This window comes from Pollachius pollachius (assembly GCF_949987615.1).
Source record: "Pollachius pollachius genome assembly, chromosome: 3".
Classification (NCBI taxonomy): domain Eukaryota; kingdom Metazoa; phylum Chordata; class Actinopteri; order Gadiformes; family Gadidae; genus Pollachius; species Pollachius pollachius.
In genome coordinates, this window is record NC_136936.1 from 5,704,402 (window position 1) to 5,722,104 (window position 17,703).

A 17,703-nucleotide genomic window follows, 5' to 3' on the forward strand; every position below is an offset into this window, starting at 1 on the left:
TTCACTATTATTTGTGTTGCATTTAGAATTATTTTAGAATCACATTCTTTGTCAAAATGAAGTTTGTGCAAAGGTAATCTTTTTCTTATAGGGACAGTATAGATGATTAATGTTAAGTGTTTGAAAACTTCAGAGCAACAACATATTAGTACTTGCTAATAGACACAGGTAACTGATGTCTCAGTAGCAATAAGCAAAATAAAATAAATATATGCTTGTGTAAGTATGTGTGCAAATGTATGTTTATATTTTTGTATGTATTTATGTATGTACGCATGCATGTGTGCATATATATGTATGCCTAAGAGAAGATAGATACTTGTGTTTACAATGTGAACGTTTCCTCCAAGAACCCTGAACACCCATTGTCGCATTGAATATGCTTGGTTAATAACTGCCTGTGTCTTCCAATGATCAAGCACTATTGAATCAGAACTTTACTGTCAAGAAGTGTACTGTAAGTCTACTGGCTCTGCTGAAGAGAAAGGCTACCAGGAAACAGCGGTCACTGTTGAACCCGATGGAGAAGTTCTGGGACTATCAATAAAACATAAGTGAAGGAGGGGGCCCATCTGATTAGCCCAAAGAAGAGAATACCCTCGGCACCCAAACTCAAGACAAGAAAAAACTCTTCCTTCGTTTTTACTGGACTACCTAATCATTAGAAAGCACCGTCAGGTCCTGGGAGCTGAACTGACACACCCATAACAACATCTAAATTTAAATAGCCAGTGAAAAGCAACTTAGAAGGTATGACAACATTGGACGGTTTCCCTCTATTCATTGGGTTGTATTTATATATCGCCATGCGTGGTGTGACCTTAGAACACTAGGCTTTCATGAAAAAAGGCAAATCAAGCGTCACTTTGTTTTTTTGGAACTGTGTGGCTTTCCTGGAACCATCTAGGGGACTCGCAAACGTCTTGTTTTTTGCACGATTGACAATTTCAGTCCATGGAAATTATCAAATGGGAAATGTAGGTAGTGGTGCATGAATTGGTAATTAAATACAAAATATACATATATATGTGTATACACTAGCCACCAATGTATTAACATGGCTTCTAACAGCACAACAAGATCTGGATGGGTAGGGTCTATCCATTACCGGGCTCTCATTGTACAGATTCTGATTATAATTTTTCTGTACCTCAATGGTCTGCTCCTCACAACCTTTTTCAAGAAGGAAGTTTTCCGCACTAGCATGCGCTACATCTTCTTCGCCTATACCCTGATGTCGGACTGCTTGTACCTATTGGTGACTGACGTTCTGCTACTCTTGTCGTATAATCGAATAGTCATGCAAATTTGGCTTTGCCTTCTCTTCCTTATAATCGGGACTGCTTACAATTTTGTATTCCCTTTAACCCTGACATTGATGACTCTGGAGCGTTATGTGGCCATATGCATGCCTATGCAGCATGGAGCCTTATGCACCCAGCGCAACGCTTTGCACTGTATTCTGATAGTCAACGCTATCAGCCTCCTACCCATCAGCATCTCTCTCTCCATCTACTGGGCCTCAGTGCCTGTCAGCAGGTACACAGAGGACTTGGTGTGCGGGGTTGAAATGCTCATCATTCACAGATGGCAGAGTCATTACTGGTCGGCCATAACTCAGTTATACTTTGTCATCATGCTTGTCATCGTTATGTTCTGTTATGTTCAAATCTTAAAAGCTGCCAGGAAAGCATCAGGAGAGACTAAGAAATCCTCAGGGAAGGGACTCAGAACGGTTCTTCTTCATGGTTTTCAGCTCATTCTCTGCCTTACTCGGCTGTGGTGCCCTTTGGTTGAAGCTGCTGTCATGCAGATTGATCTTCGTCTATTTGTTGATTTAAGATACGCCAATTACGTAGTGTTTACTCTTGCCCCGAGATGTCTAAGTTCCCTTGTTTATGGCCTCAGGGACCACAAGTTATTTGTAAATCTGAAATATTATGCTGTCTTTGGCTTGGCTTGTCAGCCTCCTGGATTGACTGATTGAAAGAACAAAGAAGAAAACATTTATAAAAAAAAAAAGGTGCCTGAATGTTTAAATTTCAAACAGCATTTCTTAAGAAAAGAGGAATATGTTCCTGAAGTGTTAGTGGTGTACGAACTTGGAATCAGAAACAACCGTTGGATTTCAGATTGGTATCATTTAAGGCTGGGTTTCTCAAAAGGGGTGAACGCATCCCCAGTGTAACTTAGAAGAACTGCATGGGGTGCTAGGACAATGAAAAAAAAAAAAAAATCTCAATTTGAATAACATTTGAATACTATCATGTTAACATGCATGCTTACAAATCATTGGGTTAATCAACTAATGAATGCCAGCAATCATAAAAGAAGCAAAATTCAACTTGCACTACAACTGTTAGTACGCACACTCAGTTTTATGTTCATGTTTATAAATAACATGCAGATACATTCCCCTCACCTAAATGTTTACCTTAAGCTTCTGCTAAATTCCCTGAATGTAAATGAATTTTTTTTTCGATGGCAAGGGTTACTTTGCTGAAATAAATATCTTAGGAGGGTTTTTTTTATTAAGGTTTAATAATACGGTATGAATATATGGCAACATTTTCATACCAATACATTACAGCTTGATATGTTATTTTTGTATATTTTCTTCTGACTGTCCATTTAATGTTTGGTAATGGCATCTTCAGTACTTGGCTGCAGGTACACTAATCATTGCTGAGATGGACAGTGTTTGTTTTGAAGTGTTTGGCCCCAGGAATGTAGCACAAAACTCTGGGCACTATACAAAATAAGTCTCTGTGGGCCCCCTTCCTCTCTTGATCCATGTATCATACCCATCTTTAAAAATAAAATATATACAAATAATTTGACAAATTCATGGTTCTACAGTTGTTATCCGAGAAGTCACTAATAAACTGTTCATACCACATTTGAACAAGTAATAACAATCTGATTTGTATGTATGTATGTGTGTGTGTGTGTGTGTGTGTGTGTGTGTGTGTGCACAGTTTGAAATCTCCCCACATTTCAACCCACCTTTCTCAACCTACAATTAGTTTACCGTGGACAATGAAGTTCGCTTGGAGTACCATGCTTAAGAGAACAATATTATTTCCCTGCTTATTTAAGCCCCTTTCAGTTAAAAGTGCTATAAATTATTGCTTGGATTAACTTTAAGTTGCTAGCAGGAGCTCACCTTGTCTCACATCTTCAGTTAAATTAAGGAAATTTTGAAATATGTCAGTCTGTTAGTCACTAAGCAGAGGACCCTCTGCACAATGATACATGGGGATAACCCAAAATATATCCCTGTAGAACAACAAGTCATTCACAAGATTCCATACAAAACACAACAGGACGAGGGCAAGAGGTGAATTGGTGTGTATTTTTTAAGCCATTGTGCGCATGTCTGTTTGTGTGCGTGTGTGTTTGTGTGTGTGTGTGTGCTCTTGATTGGTGTTGTTGTTAACATGCCTCATGTTCCAACAAAGAAATGCCAGAACAACATAAATCAATCTAAACCTTACAATTGTAATTTGATGAAAATTTAGCACAATAATACATAATAAAACACAAATATATAGAGAAAAGAACCGGTATTCATTTTTTGGCAGAGATGTGGACTCGAGTCACATGACTTGGACTCGAGTCATGATTTTGATGACTTCAGACTCGACTTGACAAAATTACGCATGACTTGCGACTCGATTTAGACTTGACTGCTATTGACTTGAGACTTGACTCGGACTTTGCCTCTTTGACTTGTAATGACTCGACATGTCTTGAGTCAAAAACATTTATTGTTTTAGATATCTAACCTATTTCCCGCCTAGAGGGCTAGACACCAAAGACGCATTCACTTTCGTGAAGATGGGAAAAAGCGAAGACAAATCTACACTTCAATAATATCAAAACGAAATTTCGATATCGTTTATACTTTATTCAGAATAACAGTTTTAGTTACATATCAGCAGCGTTTTGACTTCTGGCCAGCCTCTGACACTTAAGAGATCGTAACTAAATCATTGTTCAACCATTTACCTTCGTTCGAAAAATATAACAAATCTACACACTCGTATCTTCAATAATATCTAAACTGAATTTTGATATCATTTATGCTTTCTTCAGAATCACAGTTAAAGTTTCATATTGGCTTCGTTTCAGTTGGTCTCATTGATTTACGTTGACGCTGGAGGTGAGGACGTTCAGCAGTGTTGCCGGATTGGGCTTTTTTTTACCGATCTATTGGCCTACGTTTTGAGGACGTTCAGGCAGTGTTGCCAGATTGGACGGTTTTCCCACCCTATTGGGCTACTTTTAAAAACATACGATTTCGGCGCATGCGCATATCATAACACATTTGAAGACAGAAACAATGAACATATTATAACTGTGTTGATAAGAAATGACTGTACATTAGAGTGATATGTTGAAATTATGATCAATAGCCTAATAATGACATTATTAAGTAAAAATACATGATGACTTGTTCAAGACTTGAAAAAGTTTGGGACTTGGACTTGGACTCGACTTGGCTTTGGTGTCACTTTGACTCGACTTGGACTCGACTCGGACTTGACTACTAAGACTTGGGACTTGCTTGGGATTTACCCAACAGTGAATTTTTCCCATCTCTGTTTTTTGGCACTCAGTTGTGTTTGTTAAGTTAAAGAGCAGTTTGACAGTGATGCAATATGTATGGCATTATGCACAGGCCGATAATAATAATACATGTCCAGAACACAGCCACATATGAACAAAGGCAATAGGGGCTTCTAGTGTTGTTTAACTTAAGCCCAATAGTCTTACCCCATGGGGAACAATTGGGAGGAATCAGCCAGAGTAGGCTCGATTTTGAAACTATCTAAACGAAAAAATCGTAACCCTCCCATCAGGCCTCTGTCCAAAGCCACTCGCCCAAAACACATGACAGCAAAAGGTCTGCCTAGCCTTGTGGAAGACTCAAGCCAGAGTGTGCACAGGTAGCTGGGTAGTAAGGTAGACATACAGGTAGGCATGGTTTATTACAGGCCTGCAACAACCACAGATACAAGATAATTATGGCGCCAGATTTATTTCATACGTCGTGAGCGTAATGTAACATAACATATTATTCACACAAGCATATATTAACTGTGTGGTGTCTCTGCCATTTTTCCTTCCACTGTGTCTTCAATTCTGACCTTGTTGTCAGGACTCAGTAGTTTGAATCTAAACAAGAAAACTTTTTTAAAAAAGAAGCCTCTCTCATTCTCTTCTTGGTAGTATTGTTGGAAAAAGTCATCACACATTATTTAGGAATCCAATTGTTTGTGGAAATAATGTTTATCAAAGGTCAGGTCTTTTCTTATTTGAAAAGTAAAGATGGTTAAAGTTAAGTAAAAACTTCAGAGCAACAACATATTAGTGATTGCTAATAGACTGATGTAACTGATGTCTCAGTAGTAATAATTATTTGCACACTTGGGTCCCACTAATAGATCCTGTGAGTGAGTTCTCAATATGGGAACAATGTTTTGTACAGCTTTATCCCACATTGGGCAATATTTTTTAATTGTTGGCATAGTTATGGAAAAACATTGGAAACACACAAGGCAGAATGTCATCATTAAGTGATCATCTGGGACTCATTATAGCCTCAGTGATCATGAGAGATTATTAACCTCTTATTACAACACAACCAAACAAAAAGTTAAACATGCTTGTCTATGTGTGCAAATGTACCTATGTATGTATGTATGTATGTATGTATGTATGTATGTATGTATGTATGTATGTATGTATGTATGTATGTATGTATGTATGTATGTATGTATGTATGTACCTATGTATGTATGTACCTATGTATGTATGTATGTATGTATGTATGTATGTATGTATGTATGTATGTATGTATGTATGCATGCATACATATATATATATGTATGTATATATAAATGTAGAAGACAGATAAGTCTGAAAACCTTTAAGAATATAATTAACTACTGTAGGTTAAGTTAGTTAACCCCTTGGTGGGTTCTTTCCTCAGTCATTCGCTGAGCTGAACAAAGAACCTGAAGAGAAAGGCTTCCGGGTAACACCTGTCACTGTTGAACCCGATGGAGAAGTTCTGGGCCTATCAATGAAACATAAAGGCGCAATCACGTCCTTGCGGACCCTCTTTGCATCCACTGCAAGAGCCTGACACAAAAATGTTAACCTTGCTTCGAGGCGACGCAGCAGCAAGGGCTGTGATTGGCTTGCTCACTAAAACCCGACAGAACCAAAACAGGTTCAAGACTGCGTCGAAGCGTCTGCGTGATCATTGGGTCGCATCGAATTGGAACAATAACTAGAGATGTGCCAGCATTTTTGGTCCCGATTACCAAATTAAATTGCAAGTACCGCTTTGATCTGCGCATGCAGGGGGGAGGGGGATGTTGCACGAGTAATTTACTTCACTTTTTTGATCGGCTCTCTGGGTGTTCTCCAATCATGCTAATTTTAGCCAATATCCGCCGATCACGATCGGTGTCGGATCAATCGGAGCATCTCTAGCAGTTACTGAGCCTTAAGTCTGGAGGGGGCCCACCTGATAACCTTAAAGAAGAGAATACCCCCACTCAAGTGAAGAAAAAAGGAAGTAGTGATTATTAGTACATGGATAAGAATGTCCAGTGAAGTTCTATGTGCTCAACTGAACCACCCATAACAACATCTAAATTTAAATGGCCAATGAAAAGCAACTTAGAAGCTATGACGGCATTGGACTGTTTCTCTTTATTCATTGGGTTGTATTTATATATCGCATTGCGTTGTGTAATCTCAGAACACTAGGTGTTCATGAAAAAAGGCAAATCCTGTGTCACTTTGGTTTTCTGCAACTGTTCAACCTTTCTGGAACCACCTGGGCCACAACTTCCTCCAGTAATTTTAAGTAGACTCGTAAATATCTTGTTTTTAACATAATTTACAATTTCAGTCCATGATCAAAAAGGATGCTAAGGTAATGGTGCAGGAATTGGTAATTAGATACAAAAGATATATAAATGTGTATAAACTAGCCACTTACACGTTAACATGGCTTATAACAACTCAACACAATCTGGAGGGTTAGGTTCATTGAAACAGATCACTCACCAGGTCATAATTGTACAGGTTCTGATTGCAATTTGTCTGTACCTCAACTGTCTGCTCCTCACAACCTTTTTCAAGAAGGAAGTTTTCCGCTCTAGCATGCGCTACATCTTCTTCGCCTATACCCTGATGTCGGACTGCCTATACCTAATGGTGACCGACGTTCTGCTACTCTTGTCGTTTTATCGAATTGTCATGCAAATTTGGCTCTGTATTCTCTTCCTAATAGTGGGGACTGCATACAATTTAATATTCCCTTTAACACTGACATTGATGACTCTTGAGCGTTATGTGGCCATATGCATGCCTATGCAGCACGGGGCCTTATGTACCCCGCGCAACGCTCTGCACTTTATTCTGATAGTCAACGCTATCAGCCTCCTACCCATCAGCATCTCTCTCTCCATCTACTGGGCCTCAGTGCCTGTAAGCATGTTATCAGAGGATTTGGTGTGCACGGTTGAAATGCTCATCATTCACAGATGGCAGATTCATTACTGGTCGGCCATAACTCAGTTATACTTTGTCATCATGCTTGTCATCGTTATGTTCTGTTATATTCAAATCTTAAAAGCAGCCAGGAAAGCATCAGGAGAGAGAAAGAAATCATCAGGGAAGGGACTCAGAACGGTATTTCTTCATGGTTTTCAGCTCATTCTCTGCCTTACTCGGCTGTGGTGCCCTTTGGTCGAAGCTGCCGTCATGCAGATTGATCTTATTCTATTTATTAATGTAAGATACATCAATTACGTAGTGTTTACTCTTGCCCCGAGATGTCTAAGTTCCCTTGTTTATGGCCTCAGGGACCGAAGGCTATTTGTAATTTTCAAATATTATGCTGTGTTTGGTTTGTGTAACAAAGCATCTCCTGATTTGCCAGATTGAATTCAATAGGTTTTAAGGTCCTGAAGAAATCATCGCTGCCTGAATGGATTATTGAATGTTAGGGTGGGGTGAATTTCTTTTGTGGCCTCCTTTTTTCTACGTCACAGTGTAAATAGAAAAATTTAAAACATTGGTAAAAAGTCTGGAAGCAGTTTCCAAATGGATAAGGTATAACTACATTAAATAGCTGTTCCACAAATTACATTAATGATAAATGTTCACTAAACAGTGGAAAAACTGATATATTATGTCAAAATACATTAAAACACCTACCTTTCAGGTAAATCTCTGTAGATGTATGCATTTATTTGTTACTTTATGAAACTGCCCAGTCTACATACAGTAAGGTCCTATTAAATATTATTATTCATGTACAATAACTAATAAATAATGTGTACAAACTAATAGGTACATAAAAATAAGACAAATGTTTGCACATTTTCAGTATTGATCAGTAATGCTTGAGGATTACTAGATAAAATATGTTCATTGGACAGGGGAAAACCAAGATTAGTACATCAAAAATAGCTAGGTAATATATAGGTATAGTATAAATTTATATGTAATGCATCTACTATCGTAGATATCAGTACTTGGCTGCAGCTTAACGAATCACTGCTGCGATGGGCAGTGTTTGTTATGCAGTGTTTGGCCCTACGCAGTCCTGATAACTGACAGAGGACTTGGGCAAAGACCAGAGGCCCTGTGAGCCTCTCTGACAGTGAAGCTGCTGACCAACCAAAAGGTGAAGTTAGGTTGCAATTAATGGCCAAGTTGGGAGCCTGATTTAAAAAATCTGCCAGCCTGTGTGTTGGTAAGCAGGGGAACCTCTTCACAACAATACATGGGGATCGCCCAAAGTATATCCCTTTGAGTCTAACACATTACAACCAAGTCATTCACAAGTTATATACACAACAGGACTACGGAGAGAGGGGACTGTGTGTGCATAATATTTTAGCCAATGTGAGTAAGTCTGTTTGTGTGCGTGTGTGTGTGTGTGTGTGTGTGTGTCCTTCATTGGTGTGCCTGTCTCATGTACTAACATAGCAATACAAAATAAACATAAATTAATCTGAACCATACAATGTGTCAGTATTATATGACGATTCAAATATTACTCATACATAATAATATACAAATACATATAGAAAATAACTGATCATCTTTTCCTGGCACTCGGTGTGTTTGTAAGTAAACAGCAGCGCAAAAGTGTTGCAATATGATTGGCATAATGCACAGTATAATAATAATAATAATAATAATAATAATAATAATAATACATGTCCAGAACACAGCCACATATGAACAATGTCAATAGACGCTACGTCTGTTAAATTGTGAAATTTCGGCCACAAAAACATTTTTGGTCGAAAATGGCCAAAAACATATTTTCCGGTTTCGGCCAAAATACTGAAACTGCCCAAAAAAACAATCATCATTATGCTTCCTCTGGGACTCAGTATTACCTCAGCGTGCTAAACTGTTAGCATCATTAACTTATATGAAAAAGGTTAATAAACTGTGATTGGTTCGCTCACTTTGCTCACTCAATAAACTAAATAAATAATACATATGCTTGTGTATGTTTGTGTGCAAATATATGTTCAATATTTGTATGTATTCATGTATGTACGTATGTATGTGTATATATATGTATGATGATAGAGAAGAGAAGATAGATACTTGTGTTAACAATGGGAACGTTTCCTCATAAGAATCATGAACACCCATTGTCGCATTGAAGATGCAATTGCTGCCTGTGTCTTCCAATGATCATGAACTATTAAATCAAAACTTTACTGACAGCGGTCAGTGTTGAACCCGATGGAGAAGTTCTGGTCCTTTCAATGAAACCTAAGTGAGAAGGGGCCCACCTGATTACCCCAAAGAAGAGAATACCCCACCCCACTCAAGACAAGAAATAAAAGGAAGGATCCCTCTTCTAATAATCACTACTCCTTCCTTTTTACTGGACTTCCTATTCATTAGAAAGTACAGTCAAGTCCTGAGGACTCAACTGGCACACCCATAACAACATCGAAATATGAATAGCGAATGAAAAGCAACTTAGAAGGTATGACGACATTGGACTGTCAGTTCTCTGTTTCTCTCTCCTCATTGGGTTACATTTATATTTCGCCACTCGTGGTGTGATCTCAGAACACTCGGTGTTCATGAAAAGGACAAATCGTGTGTCAATTTCTTTTTCTGGAACTGTGTAGCTTCAGGCATTTTAAGTGGACTATCTCACATCTTGTTTTTCACACAATTAAAAATTTCAGTCCATGGACATGATCAAGAAGGAAGTTGAAGTTATCGTGTACAAATCTGTATTTGCATACACAAGATAAATGTATACATAAACATACACTATATACATAAATGTTAATATGGCTTCTAACAATTCAACGCAGTCTAATGATGCTCCTTTTTCATTGCGAAAGATAAATTACATTTTCATAGTGGTACAGATTCTGATAGCATTTTTTCTGTACCTCAACTGTCTGCTCATCACAACCTTTTTCAAGAAGGAGGCATTTCGCAGAAGCATGCGCTACATCTTATTCGCCTATACCCTGACTTCAGACTGCTTGTACCTATTGGTGACCAACATTCTGCTAATCATGTCGCTCTTTGATATTTTCATGCAAATTTGGATCTGTATTCTCCTCCTCATAGTAGTGTCGGTGTATACTTTTGTCTTTCTTTTAACACTGACCGTGATGACTCTGGAGCGTTACGTGGCTATCTGCATGCCAATGCAGCACGGGGCCTTATGCAACACACGCAACGCTCGGCACTGCATTCTGATAATCACCACTATCAGCTCCATACCCATCAGCATCTCTCTCTCCATCTACTGGGCCTCAGTGCCGCTCAGTGTCTACATGGAGGATAGGATCTGCTCAATAGAAATGCTCATCATTCACAGATGGCAGAGTCATTACTGGTCGGCCATAACTCAGTTATACTTTGTCATCATGTTTGTCATTGTTGTGTTCTGTTATGTTCAAATCACAAAAGCAGCCAGGAAAGCATCAGGAGAGACTAAGAAATCCTCAGGGAAGGGTCTCAGAACGGTTCTTCTTCATGGTTTTCAGCTCATTCTCTGCCTTACTCGGCTGTGGTGCCCTGTTGTTGAAGCTGCCATTATGCGATATGATATTATTTTATACAGCAATGTGAGATACGCCAATTACATATTATTTACTCTTGCCCCGAGATGTCTAAGTTCCCTTGTTTATGGCCTCAGGGACCAAAGTTTTTTTCTAATGTTGAAATACTATGCTGTCTTCGGCTTGTGTTACAAATCACGTCCTTTATTGGCTGATTGAAAGAATGAGGAAGAAAACATTTATAAAACAAAACGCATCTTTAAAATATAAAATATCTAAAAATAATTGGGCAAACATGGATCTACAGTGGTTATTAGAGTAGTCACTAATAAACTGCTCCTACCACATTTGAACAAGTAATAATAATCGGAGTCTGATGTGCCTGTGAACATGTCTCATATACCAACAAAGCAATGCAAAATTAACATAAATGAAACCGAACCGAACAATTTGTCAGTATTATATTATGATTAAAATATTACTCATATATACTAATATACAAAAACCTAGAGAAAATAATATATGAACTTTTCCTAGCAGTCTTTGTGTTTGAAAATTAAACAAATATATCTTTCAGGTAAATCTCTGTAAATGTATGCATTCATTTGTTACTTTATGAAACAACCCAGTCTACCTACAGTAATGTTTTTCATGTACAATAACTAAGCAATAATGTATACAAACTCATAAGACCAAAGATAAATGTTTGCACATTTCCATTATGAATCAGTCATTTTTGAGGATTATTAGATTAAAAAGAATTCATTGACAGTGGAAAACAAAACTAGTACATCATAAATAGATACATTTAAGGCCAATCTCTGTCTACTTAGGCTATTTAGTAGTAACTTTATGAAACTGCCCCATCTACCTACAGTCATTTCCTTTGAGATTGTGGCTTCTCCAAGTAAAAGAAATACAACACGAAGTATAAACACAGAATGAATTTTTGCATAGTTACAGTAATAGTCACTTTAGAGAATTGTAATGTTAAAAAAATGTCATTGGACAATACGAAACAATGCATTGTATGTGTCAAAATACATGAACAATAGCTATATATAACCTTTGTAAATGTGGGGTTTCATTCAGTTCAGAACAAGGAAACAATGTAAAAACATGTAATAAATATCTTTCCTGAAAAAGAAAAGTCTGTATAAATTTATGACGTTGCGAACTGTGAATATTTATTTTTAGGGCATTGAGCAGATGCTTTTTTCCAGTCCCTTACATTTGTCAGTAGAAAGTGAAGCAACAATATATCACTGTCGGTGTAGTAAGGTTGTCAATAGAACAAGTTTCCTAAGATGTCAATAGAACCAGTTTCATGCACTCTGAACTCTGAACAAATGTGCCTTGGGTCTCTTGCGGTCAGCGACTCTGCTGACAGCAGCAGTGAGCTCATTCCAACACTGCGGCGCCGAAACAGAGGAGAGATGTGACTTAGCTGAGCGACCTTTGCGGCCTCTTGGCGGAACCATTTTTCTTTTTTTCAATATAACAATGACACCAGTATGATTACACTGTAAGCGTTGTGTCTAGCAAAAAGATTGATCAAAGACTGTTGTGTAGGCCCATGCATTAGAGAAGGAGGGGGCTTCCCAGAGTTACCAGACAGGCTGAGCAAGGAGATAGTTAAGTTCTGGTTTCTGCTAATAGCGATCATCACCAAAAACATGTCCTTTGGGGCCAGAATTCAACATACCAAACTATTCCCTGTACTATTCCTAGCAGTTGAGTACTTAGACAAATCATTTTTTGTTAAATTGTAGTACATGCTTAACCACACATGACATAAGTCAGAGGTTTTAAAGTCAGAAGAAGACAGATGAAGACAATTTTTTGATTTATGGCAGTCCTCTCAACTCTACAGCCCAAACTTCAACAAAGTTCAATATCACTTCAAGGAAAGTTGCCCGACTATGATGTTCATAAAGCAAAGGTATGAGGCTTTGCCCAGCAAGGAGTGCAGGTCGCAGATAAAAAGACAAGGGAATGAGGATGGGATCAGACAATTTCAGCAATCTTTGCATTCAGTCACAATAAAGAATTGTACTATCAGGAACAAATCTGGGAGTTGGACAAAACAAAAGGCCTTTAGAACAAACAAAGTGACAACGGCTATGACTGTGATTAAAGGAATAACACCCAACAATATCTGCCTGGGGAGCTTTCTCCCAAACAATTGCAGTAAATAGAGAGAAGCTTTTCGGCTTCAAAAAAGGACAACCAATGTCCATAAAATGACATTTGTTGCGGATGCAATTGCTCTGTGAGTAGAAAAAAAAACTAAATTGCATTCACTCATTTATGAAAAATTGAGTCGATTTGCTTTCTATGGATTGTATAAAAAGAAAAGGGCCCAAGTAGGCACTTTTGGGTCCTAAATGAGTCAAGCCGGAGAAATCAACGATTGGAGTTTTAAACCGATAAAAACTACGGTCACAAACAAACAACAACGATACGAAAATATAATCAACTTCGATATTAAAATGTAGGCTAATATCATTTAGTTGTTCTGTAGTTCAGGCAAATTGTTTTCTTTCGCAGCCCTGCATATTATTATAGAAAATCAAAAATGTGACCCAGAGCATTTTATAAGATCAAAGGACATGGGAAGAGGATTAGTCCAGTGAAGTCTAATTTACTTGTATAGCCCTTAATCACAGTAAGTCTGAAAGGGCTTTTCAGGCCACATATTCATGACATAAGCATATAAGAAATGTATGTAGGCCTAAACAACTGACATCTGATCAATCAATTAACTCTTTTTGTCAACATATTATTTTAAAGAATTTGATCCTTTTTAACTTTTTTCCTTCCTTCATTTTATCATATTAGTGTTATAACAGTTTTATTCATTAGAATTTATTTTATCTTAATCAAATCATCAATTTCATCTCACATTACTTATCACTATACTGTATACCTGATGCATGTTTTTGTCAGATTCACGTGATAACATTTGAAACAGATTCTGTAGTGTACAGGATCTACACTCAACAGAGCATCTCTGTCTGTATAATTGTATAAAGGTTGGTGGTGCAGACGATACAAGAAAGCCTCTTATTTAACAAAAATGACAGAAGACAGTGAGGCGACAAACCCATATTCATTGACCCAAGTAAAAACATAAGGGTAATAACAATAGCATCATCCAAGTCACCTCTGGAGAAATAACGCCTATGAATGCAACATGGGAATAAAGTAAGACGTCACATATCCCATACTAAAATAAAATACGCTATTTGGACATTCATCTGTAGGCTGAGGACCAGCATCTCAGGTAAGGGCGCTGAATAAGCGTGTGTACTGGTAGTTTGAATATTTGTGAAACTAACAGTGAACTAAAGTTCACTGGATTTGGTATTTCTCTTATTTTGTTATTTCATCATTGACAGCTGGAATATAAAGACATCCATCTTCCAATTTAAATTGGATGCGTGCTGATGCAATTGTTTGATCCTTGATTGTGTGAATGTTAACAAATTTCCTTCTTTACGTTTTCTTCCCAGTTAACATTTGAACATGCAGAATGTGACTGGGTTGTTGGGCAATTCAACATCTCCAACCAATTTACATGTTATCATCAAGGTGTGTGTGGTGGTTCCCTTTTTCTCCATCTTCCTCATCTGCATCGTGCTGATGCTCTACATCTTCGCATCTAACCGGCACTTCATGGACAGCACTCGCTACATCTTGTTTGCCTTCATGCTTCTCAACGACACCCTACTAATATTGTCCTCTATGCTGCTCTTTCTGCTGGCCATTGCCCAATCAAGGTTCCCCATTGTCTTCTGTGCCCCCCTGCTGTTCTTCTCCACTGCTTCCTTCCTCAACACTCCTCTCATCCTAGCTACCATGTCACTGGAGCGCTACGTGGCCATCATGTACCCACTGCAGTGCCCACCTGCGTGGCGGTCCGACCGCGTCTGGATCATCTTGCTATGCCTGTGGCTCATCAGCTGTGTCCTCCCCACGGTGGACTTCTCCATAGCGGGAGCTCGTCCCGGCGTGGACGTCCTCTCCACCCCTGTCTATTGCAACCTAGGGGTGCTGAACTCGTCTTCCAGCCAGAATTTGTTCAAGGTCTCCCTGAATGGACTTTTTTTTGGGGCTGTGGCAGTCATTATCGTCTACACCTACATCAGGATCCTCCTGGAGACCAAGAAGATGAGGCGGGACAGGGCCTCTGTGAACAAAGCCATGCACACCGTGCTGCTCCACGGCTTTCAGCTGCTGCTCTGCCTCATGTCCTTCACCAATCCCATTACAGAAAGGCTACTCATTCTCAATACCTATTGGCCACCCAGTGACATCTACTTCTTCACCTTTTTCTGTTTTGCCCTCGTACCGCGTTTCCTCAGCCCACTCATCTATGGCTGGCGGGACAAGAGCCTGAGAGACCACATGAGAAAAGCAACTTTTTGCTGCTCTCATCTTCTCAGGACCCGTGGCCTGCTGAAGCCAGCTGCATTTTGAAATGATTGATTGATTGACCAGAAGTAAAATCACTGTGATATGTTATGGCTTTTATTTGGTGTGTATACTTTTTTTGAAGACAATGCTTTAAAGATGATGTTAAGGATACATTAAAATGCATATTTTAGTAGATTATGGACCAATGTGATATGGTCAGCTACTGATGTTATGACTAACACAACACCTTAAATCGTAAGTTGTACATTTGATCTAATTTATGATTGAAACCCAGTGAGTGGCATAGATGCCCACTTTGGACTCAATCTTCTTTGGCCATGACTAAAGTGAAGACATTTTCAGTTACAATCTCGTCACACTGAAATAACTATACAGCAATAAGAAATATGCACTAAAGTAACACATCTGTCAGAAATGATATTCCCTCTGACAACCTAGTTTTATTCAAACAGATAGAATAATTGTTTCTTCATATTATGTATTTTATACTGCTGTTTTTAAAGTTACTATTATTTTCTGAATTATTGTATTTCGTAAAATTACAAATTGTATTTAAATGTTTATTGGCCTATTCTTTCTGTAATCATTATTGATAATATATGTAACAGGGCCCCTTTTTTCAGTTCCACTGAAATAAATAGAGATAGATACAACTTTATTAATCCCCGTAGGAGAAATTTGTTATTATATATAATAAATAAAAATGTGCTTCAGCAGGTATTTATACACATACGGATTATTGAAACATAAAAACTGAGTCATTCCCTTAATGAACATTCACAACTATCAGAAATCTACACAAAGGGTAATGGCGTAGGCATGTATCTGATGCAAAAATGTATTGAAACGCCAGCAGTAGCTTCACATTTATAGGCTAAATCTCTCCTTATACGATGGCCTTTTTTCCATTGTATATCAGTGCCAGCCCATCATATAGAGCAGTAGGGATGGTGCCTATTAGGTTCTATTGTACTTGAGATATTAGTTACTCACACACACTCACAAACAGTACAAACATTTACTTTCTGCTTGGGTTAAAAGCTTGGTGGCTTCCTGCGAACTAAATACTGAAAGTCAAACAGACATCATGAGGCCTTGGAATCATAAAATATTATAAAGTTTCTACAACTTATGTTGGCATTAAATAAGAGCATCTTGAGGATATCAACATTGAACAGCAATACACAATAAGCAAAAATGATAAGGTTCCAACCTACTAGTCTTCAACCTTTCCTCGGACCAATGATTATCAATCTATAGTCTCTAGTGCCCTCTGTTGTTGGAAGTTTATAGTTCACCATCAATTTTATTGAAAACATTAAATGTATCATACAGTTAATATATATGATATGATATTGATGATATATCACTGATTCTTGAGTCGGGACAAAACATGTCCTACATAGAAAAGTCTAATTTATATCAAAAATGAAGAAATTCATCATGATTGACATACTTACAAAGTTAAATCTAAAGGAATTGTATATACCTATGTGATTTTTAGAATATACTTTTTTTATCTTTTTGGGGAAAATCTGTTTAAATGTATGGTCTGTCGTTAGAAGGTCAATGTTATTGCACTTGTCCTCAGCAAGAGGTCACAATATTGACCATCCCAAAAAACTTTTAAAAAGCTCTACAATTGTGAAAACATACATATATAATAAAAAAGAAGGGGTATAAATATAATAAACAATGCATGAAGTGAACGTCAATCAATATTTTTCATAAAAATCAAAGTTGTGTCCGCAGTTTCTGGCTGTCAGTTTTTTCATAAGCCTCAATAAATCAGGAAATTGCATGGTCAGCTATATCCCTGAGGACCCCTTTTAATTTCCCTGCCTGTGGTAAATGCAACACTACCACACATGCTCTGGTACGTTTTACATTTTTTGATATTTTAGACAATCAATGTCTATATTTCTATGGTCACAGCTGGACAATGTCAATACTTACACTGGCGGGAAGGCCTGGGGGGAGAACTGTAAAAAGGTTAGCGAAATAGTACTACGTGAGGCAGGCCGGAGAAATCAACTATGGGAGTTTTAAACCAATAATAGCCACGGGGTCAAACGATGCGAAAATATAATCCATCGTGGTAAAAAAAAAATAGGCTATAATCATTAAGTAGTCCTGTGGTTCATGTGATAAGCCAACGATTTTATTTGGCTAG

General features: G+C 38.0%; 4 protein-coding genes across 4 annotated transcripts; all 4 read left to right on the forward strand.

Moving 5' to 3' along the window:
• Positions 1 to 1,057: 1,057 nt before the first annotated feature.
• Positions 1,058 to 1,987, forward strand: LOC307073226 (odorant receptor 131-2-like; the record flags this gene model as incomplete). The annotated part of the gene is made up of 1 exon (XM_079732930.1): positions 1,058 to 1,987. One exon carries the CDS (start codon positions 1,058 to 1,060, stop codon positions 1,985 to 1,987), a length of 930 nt encoding a protein of 309 aa, XP_079589056.1.
• A 5,042-nt stretch (positions 1,988 to 7,029) lies between these two features.
• Positions 7,030 to 7,971, forward strand: LOC307073943 (odorant receptor 131-2-like; the record flags this gene model as incomplete). The annotated part of the gene is made up of 1 exon (XM_079733904.1): positions 7,030 to 7,971. One exon carries the CDS (start codon positions 7,030 to 7,032, stop codon positions 7,969 to 7,971), a length of 942 nt encoding a protein of 313 aa, XP_079590030.1.
• A 2,627-nt stretch (positions 7,972 to 10,598) lies between these two features.
• Positions 10,599 to 11,309, forward strand: LOC307073227 (odorant receptor 131-2-like; the record flags this gene model as incomplete). Its single annotated transcript, XM_079732931.1, has 1 exon — positions 10,599 to 11,309. One exon carries the CDS (start codon positions 10,599 to 10,601, stop codon positions 11,307 to 11,309), a length of 711 nt encoding a protein of 236 aa, XP_079589057.1.
• Positions 11,310 to 14,618: 3,309 nt separating this feature from the next.
• Positions 14,619 to 15,572, forward strand: LOC307072268 (odorant receptor 131-2-like; the record flags this gene model as incomplete). The annotated part of the gene is made up of 1 exon (XM_079731500.1): positions 14,619 to 15,572. The coding sequence occupies one exon, from the start codon at positions 14,619 to 14,621 to the stop codon at positions 15,570 to 15,572; it is 954 nt and encodes a 317-aa protein (XP_079587626.1).
• Positions 15,573 to 17,703: the final 2,131 nt, after the last annotated feature.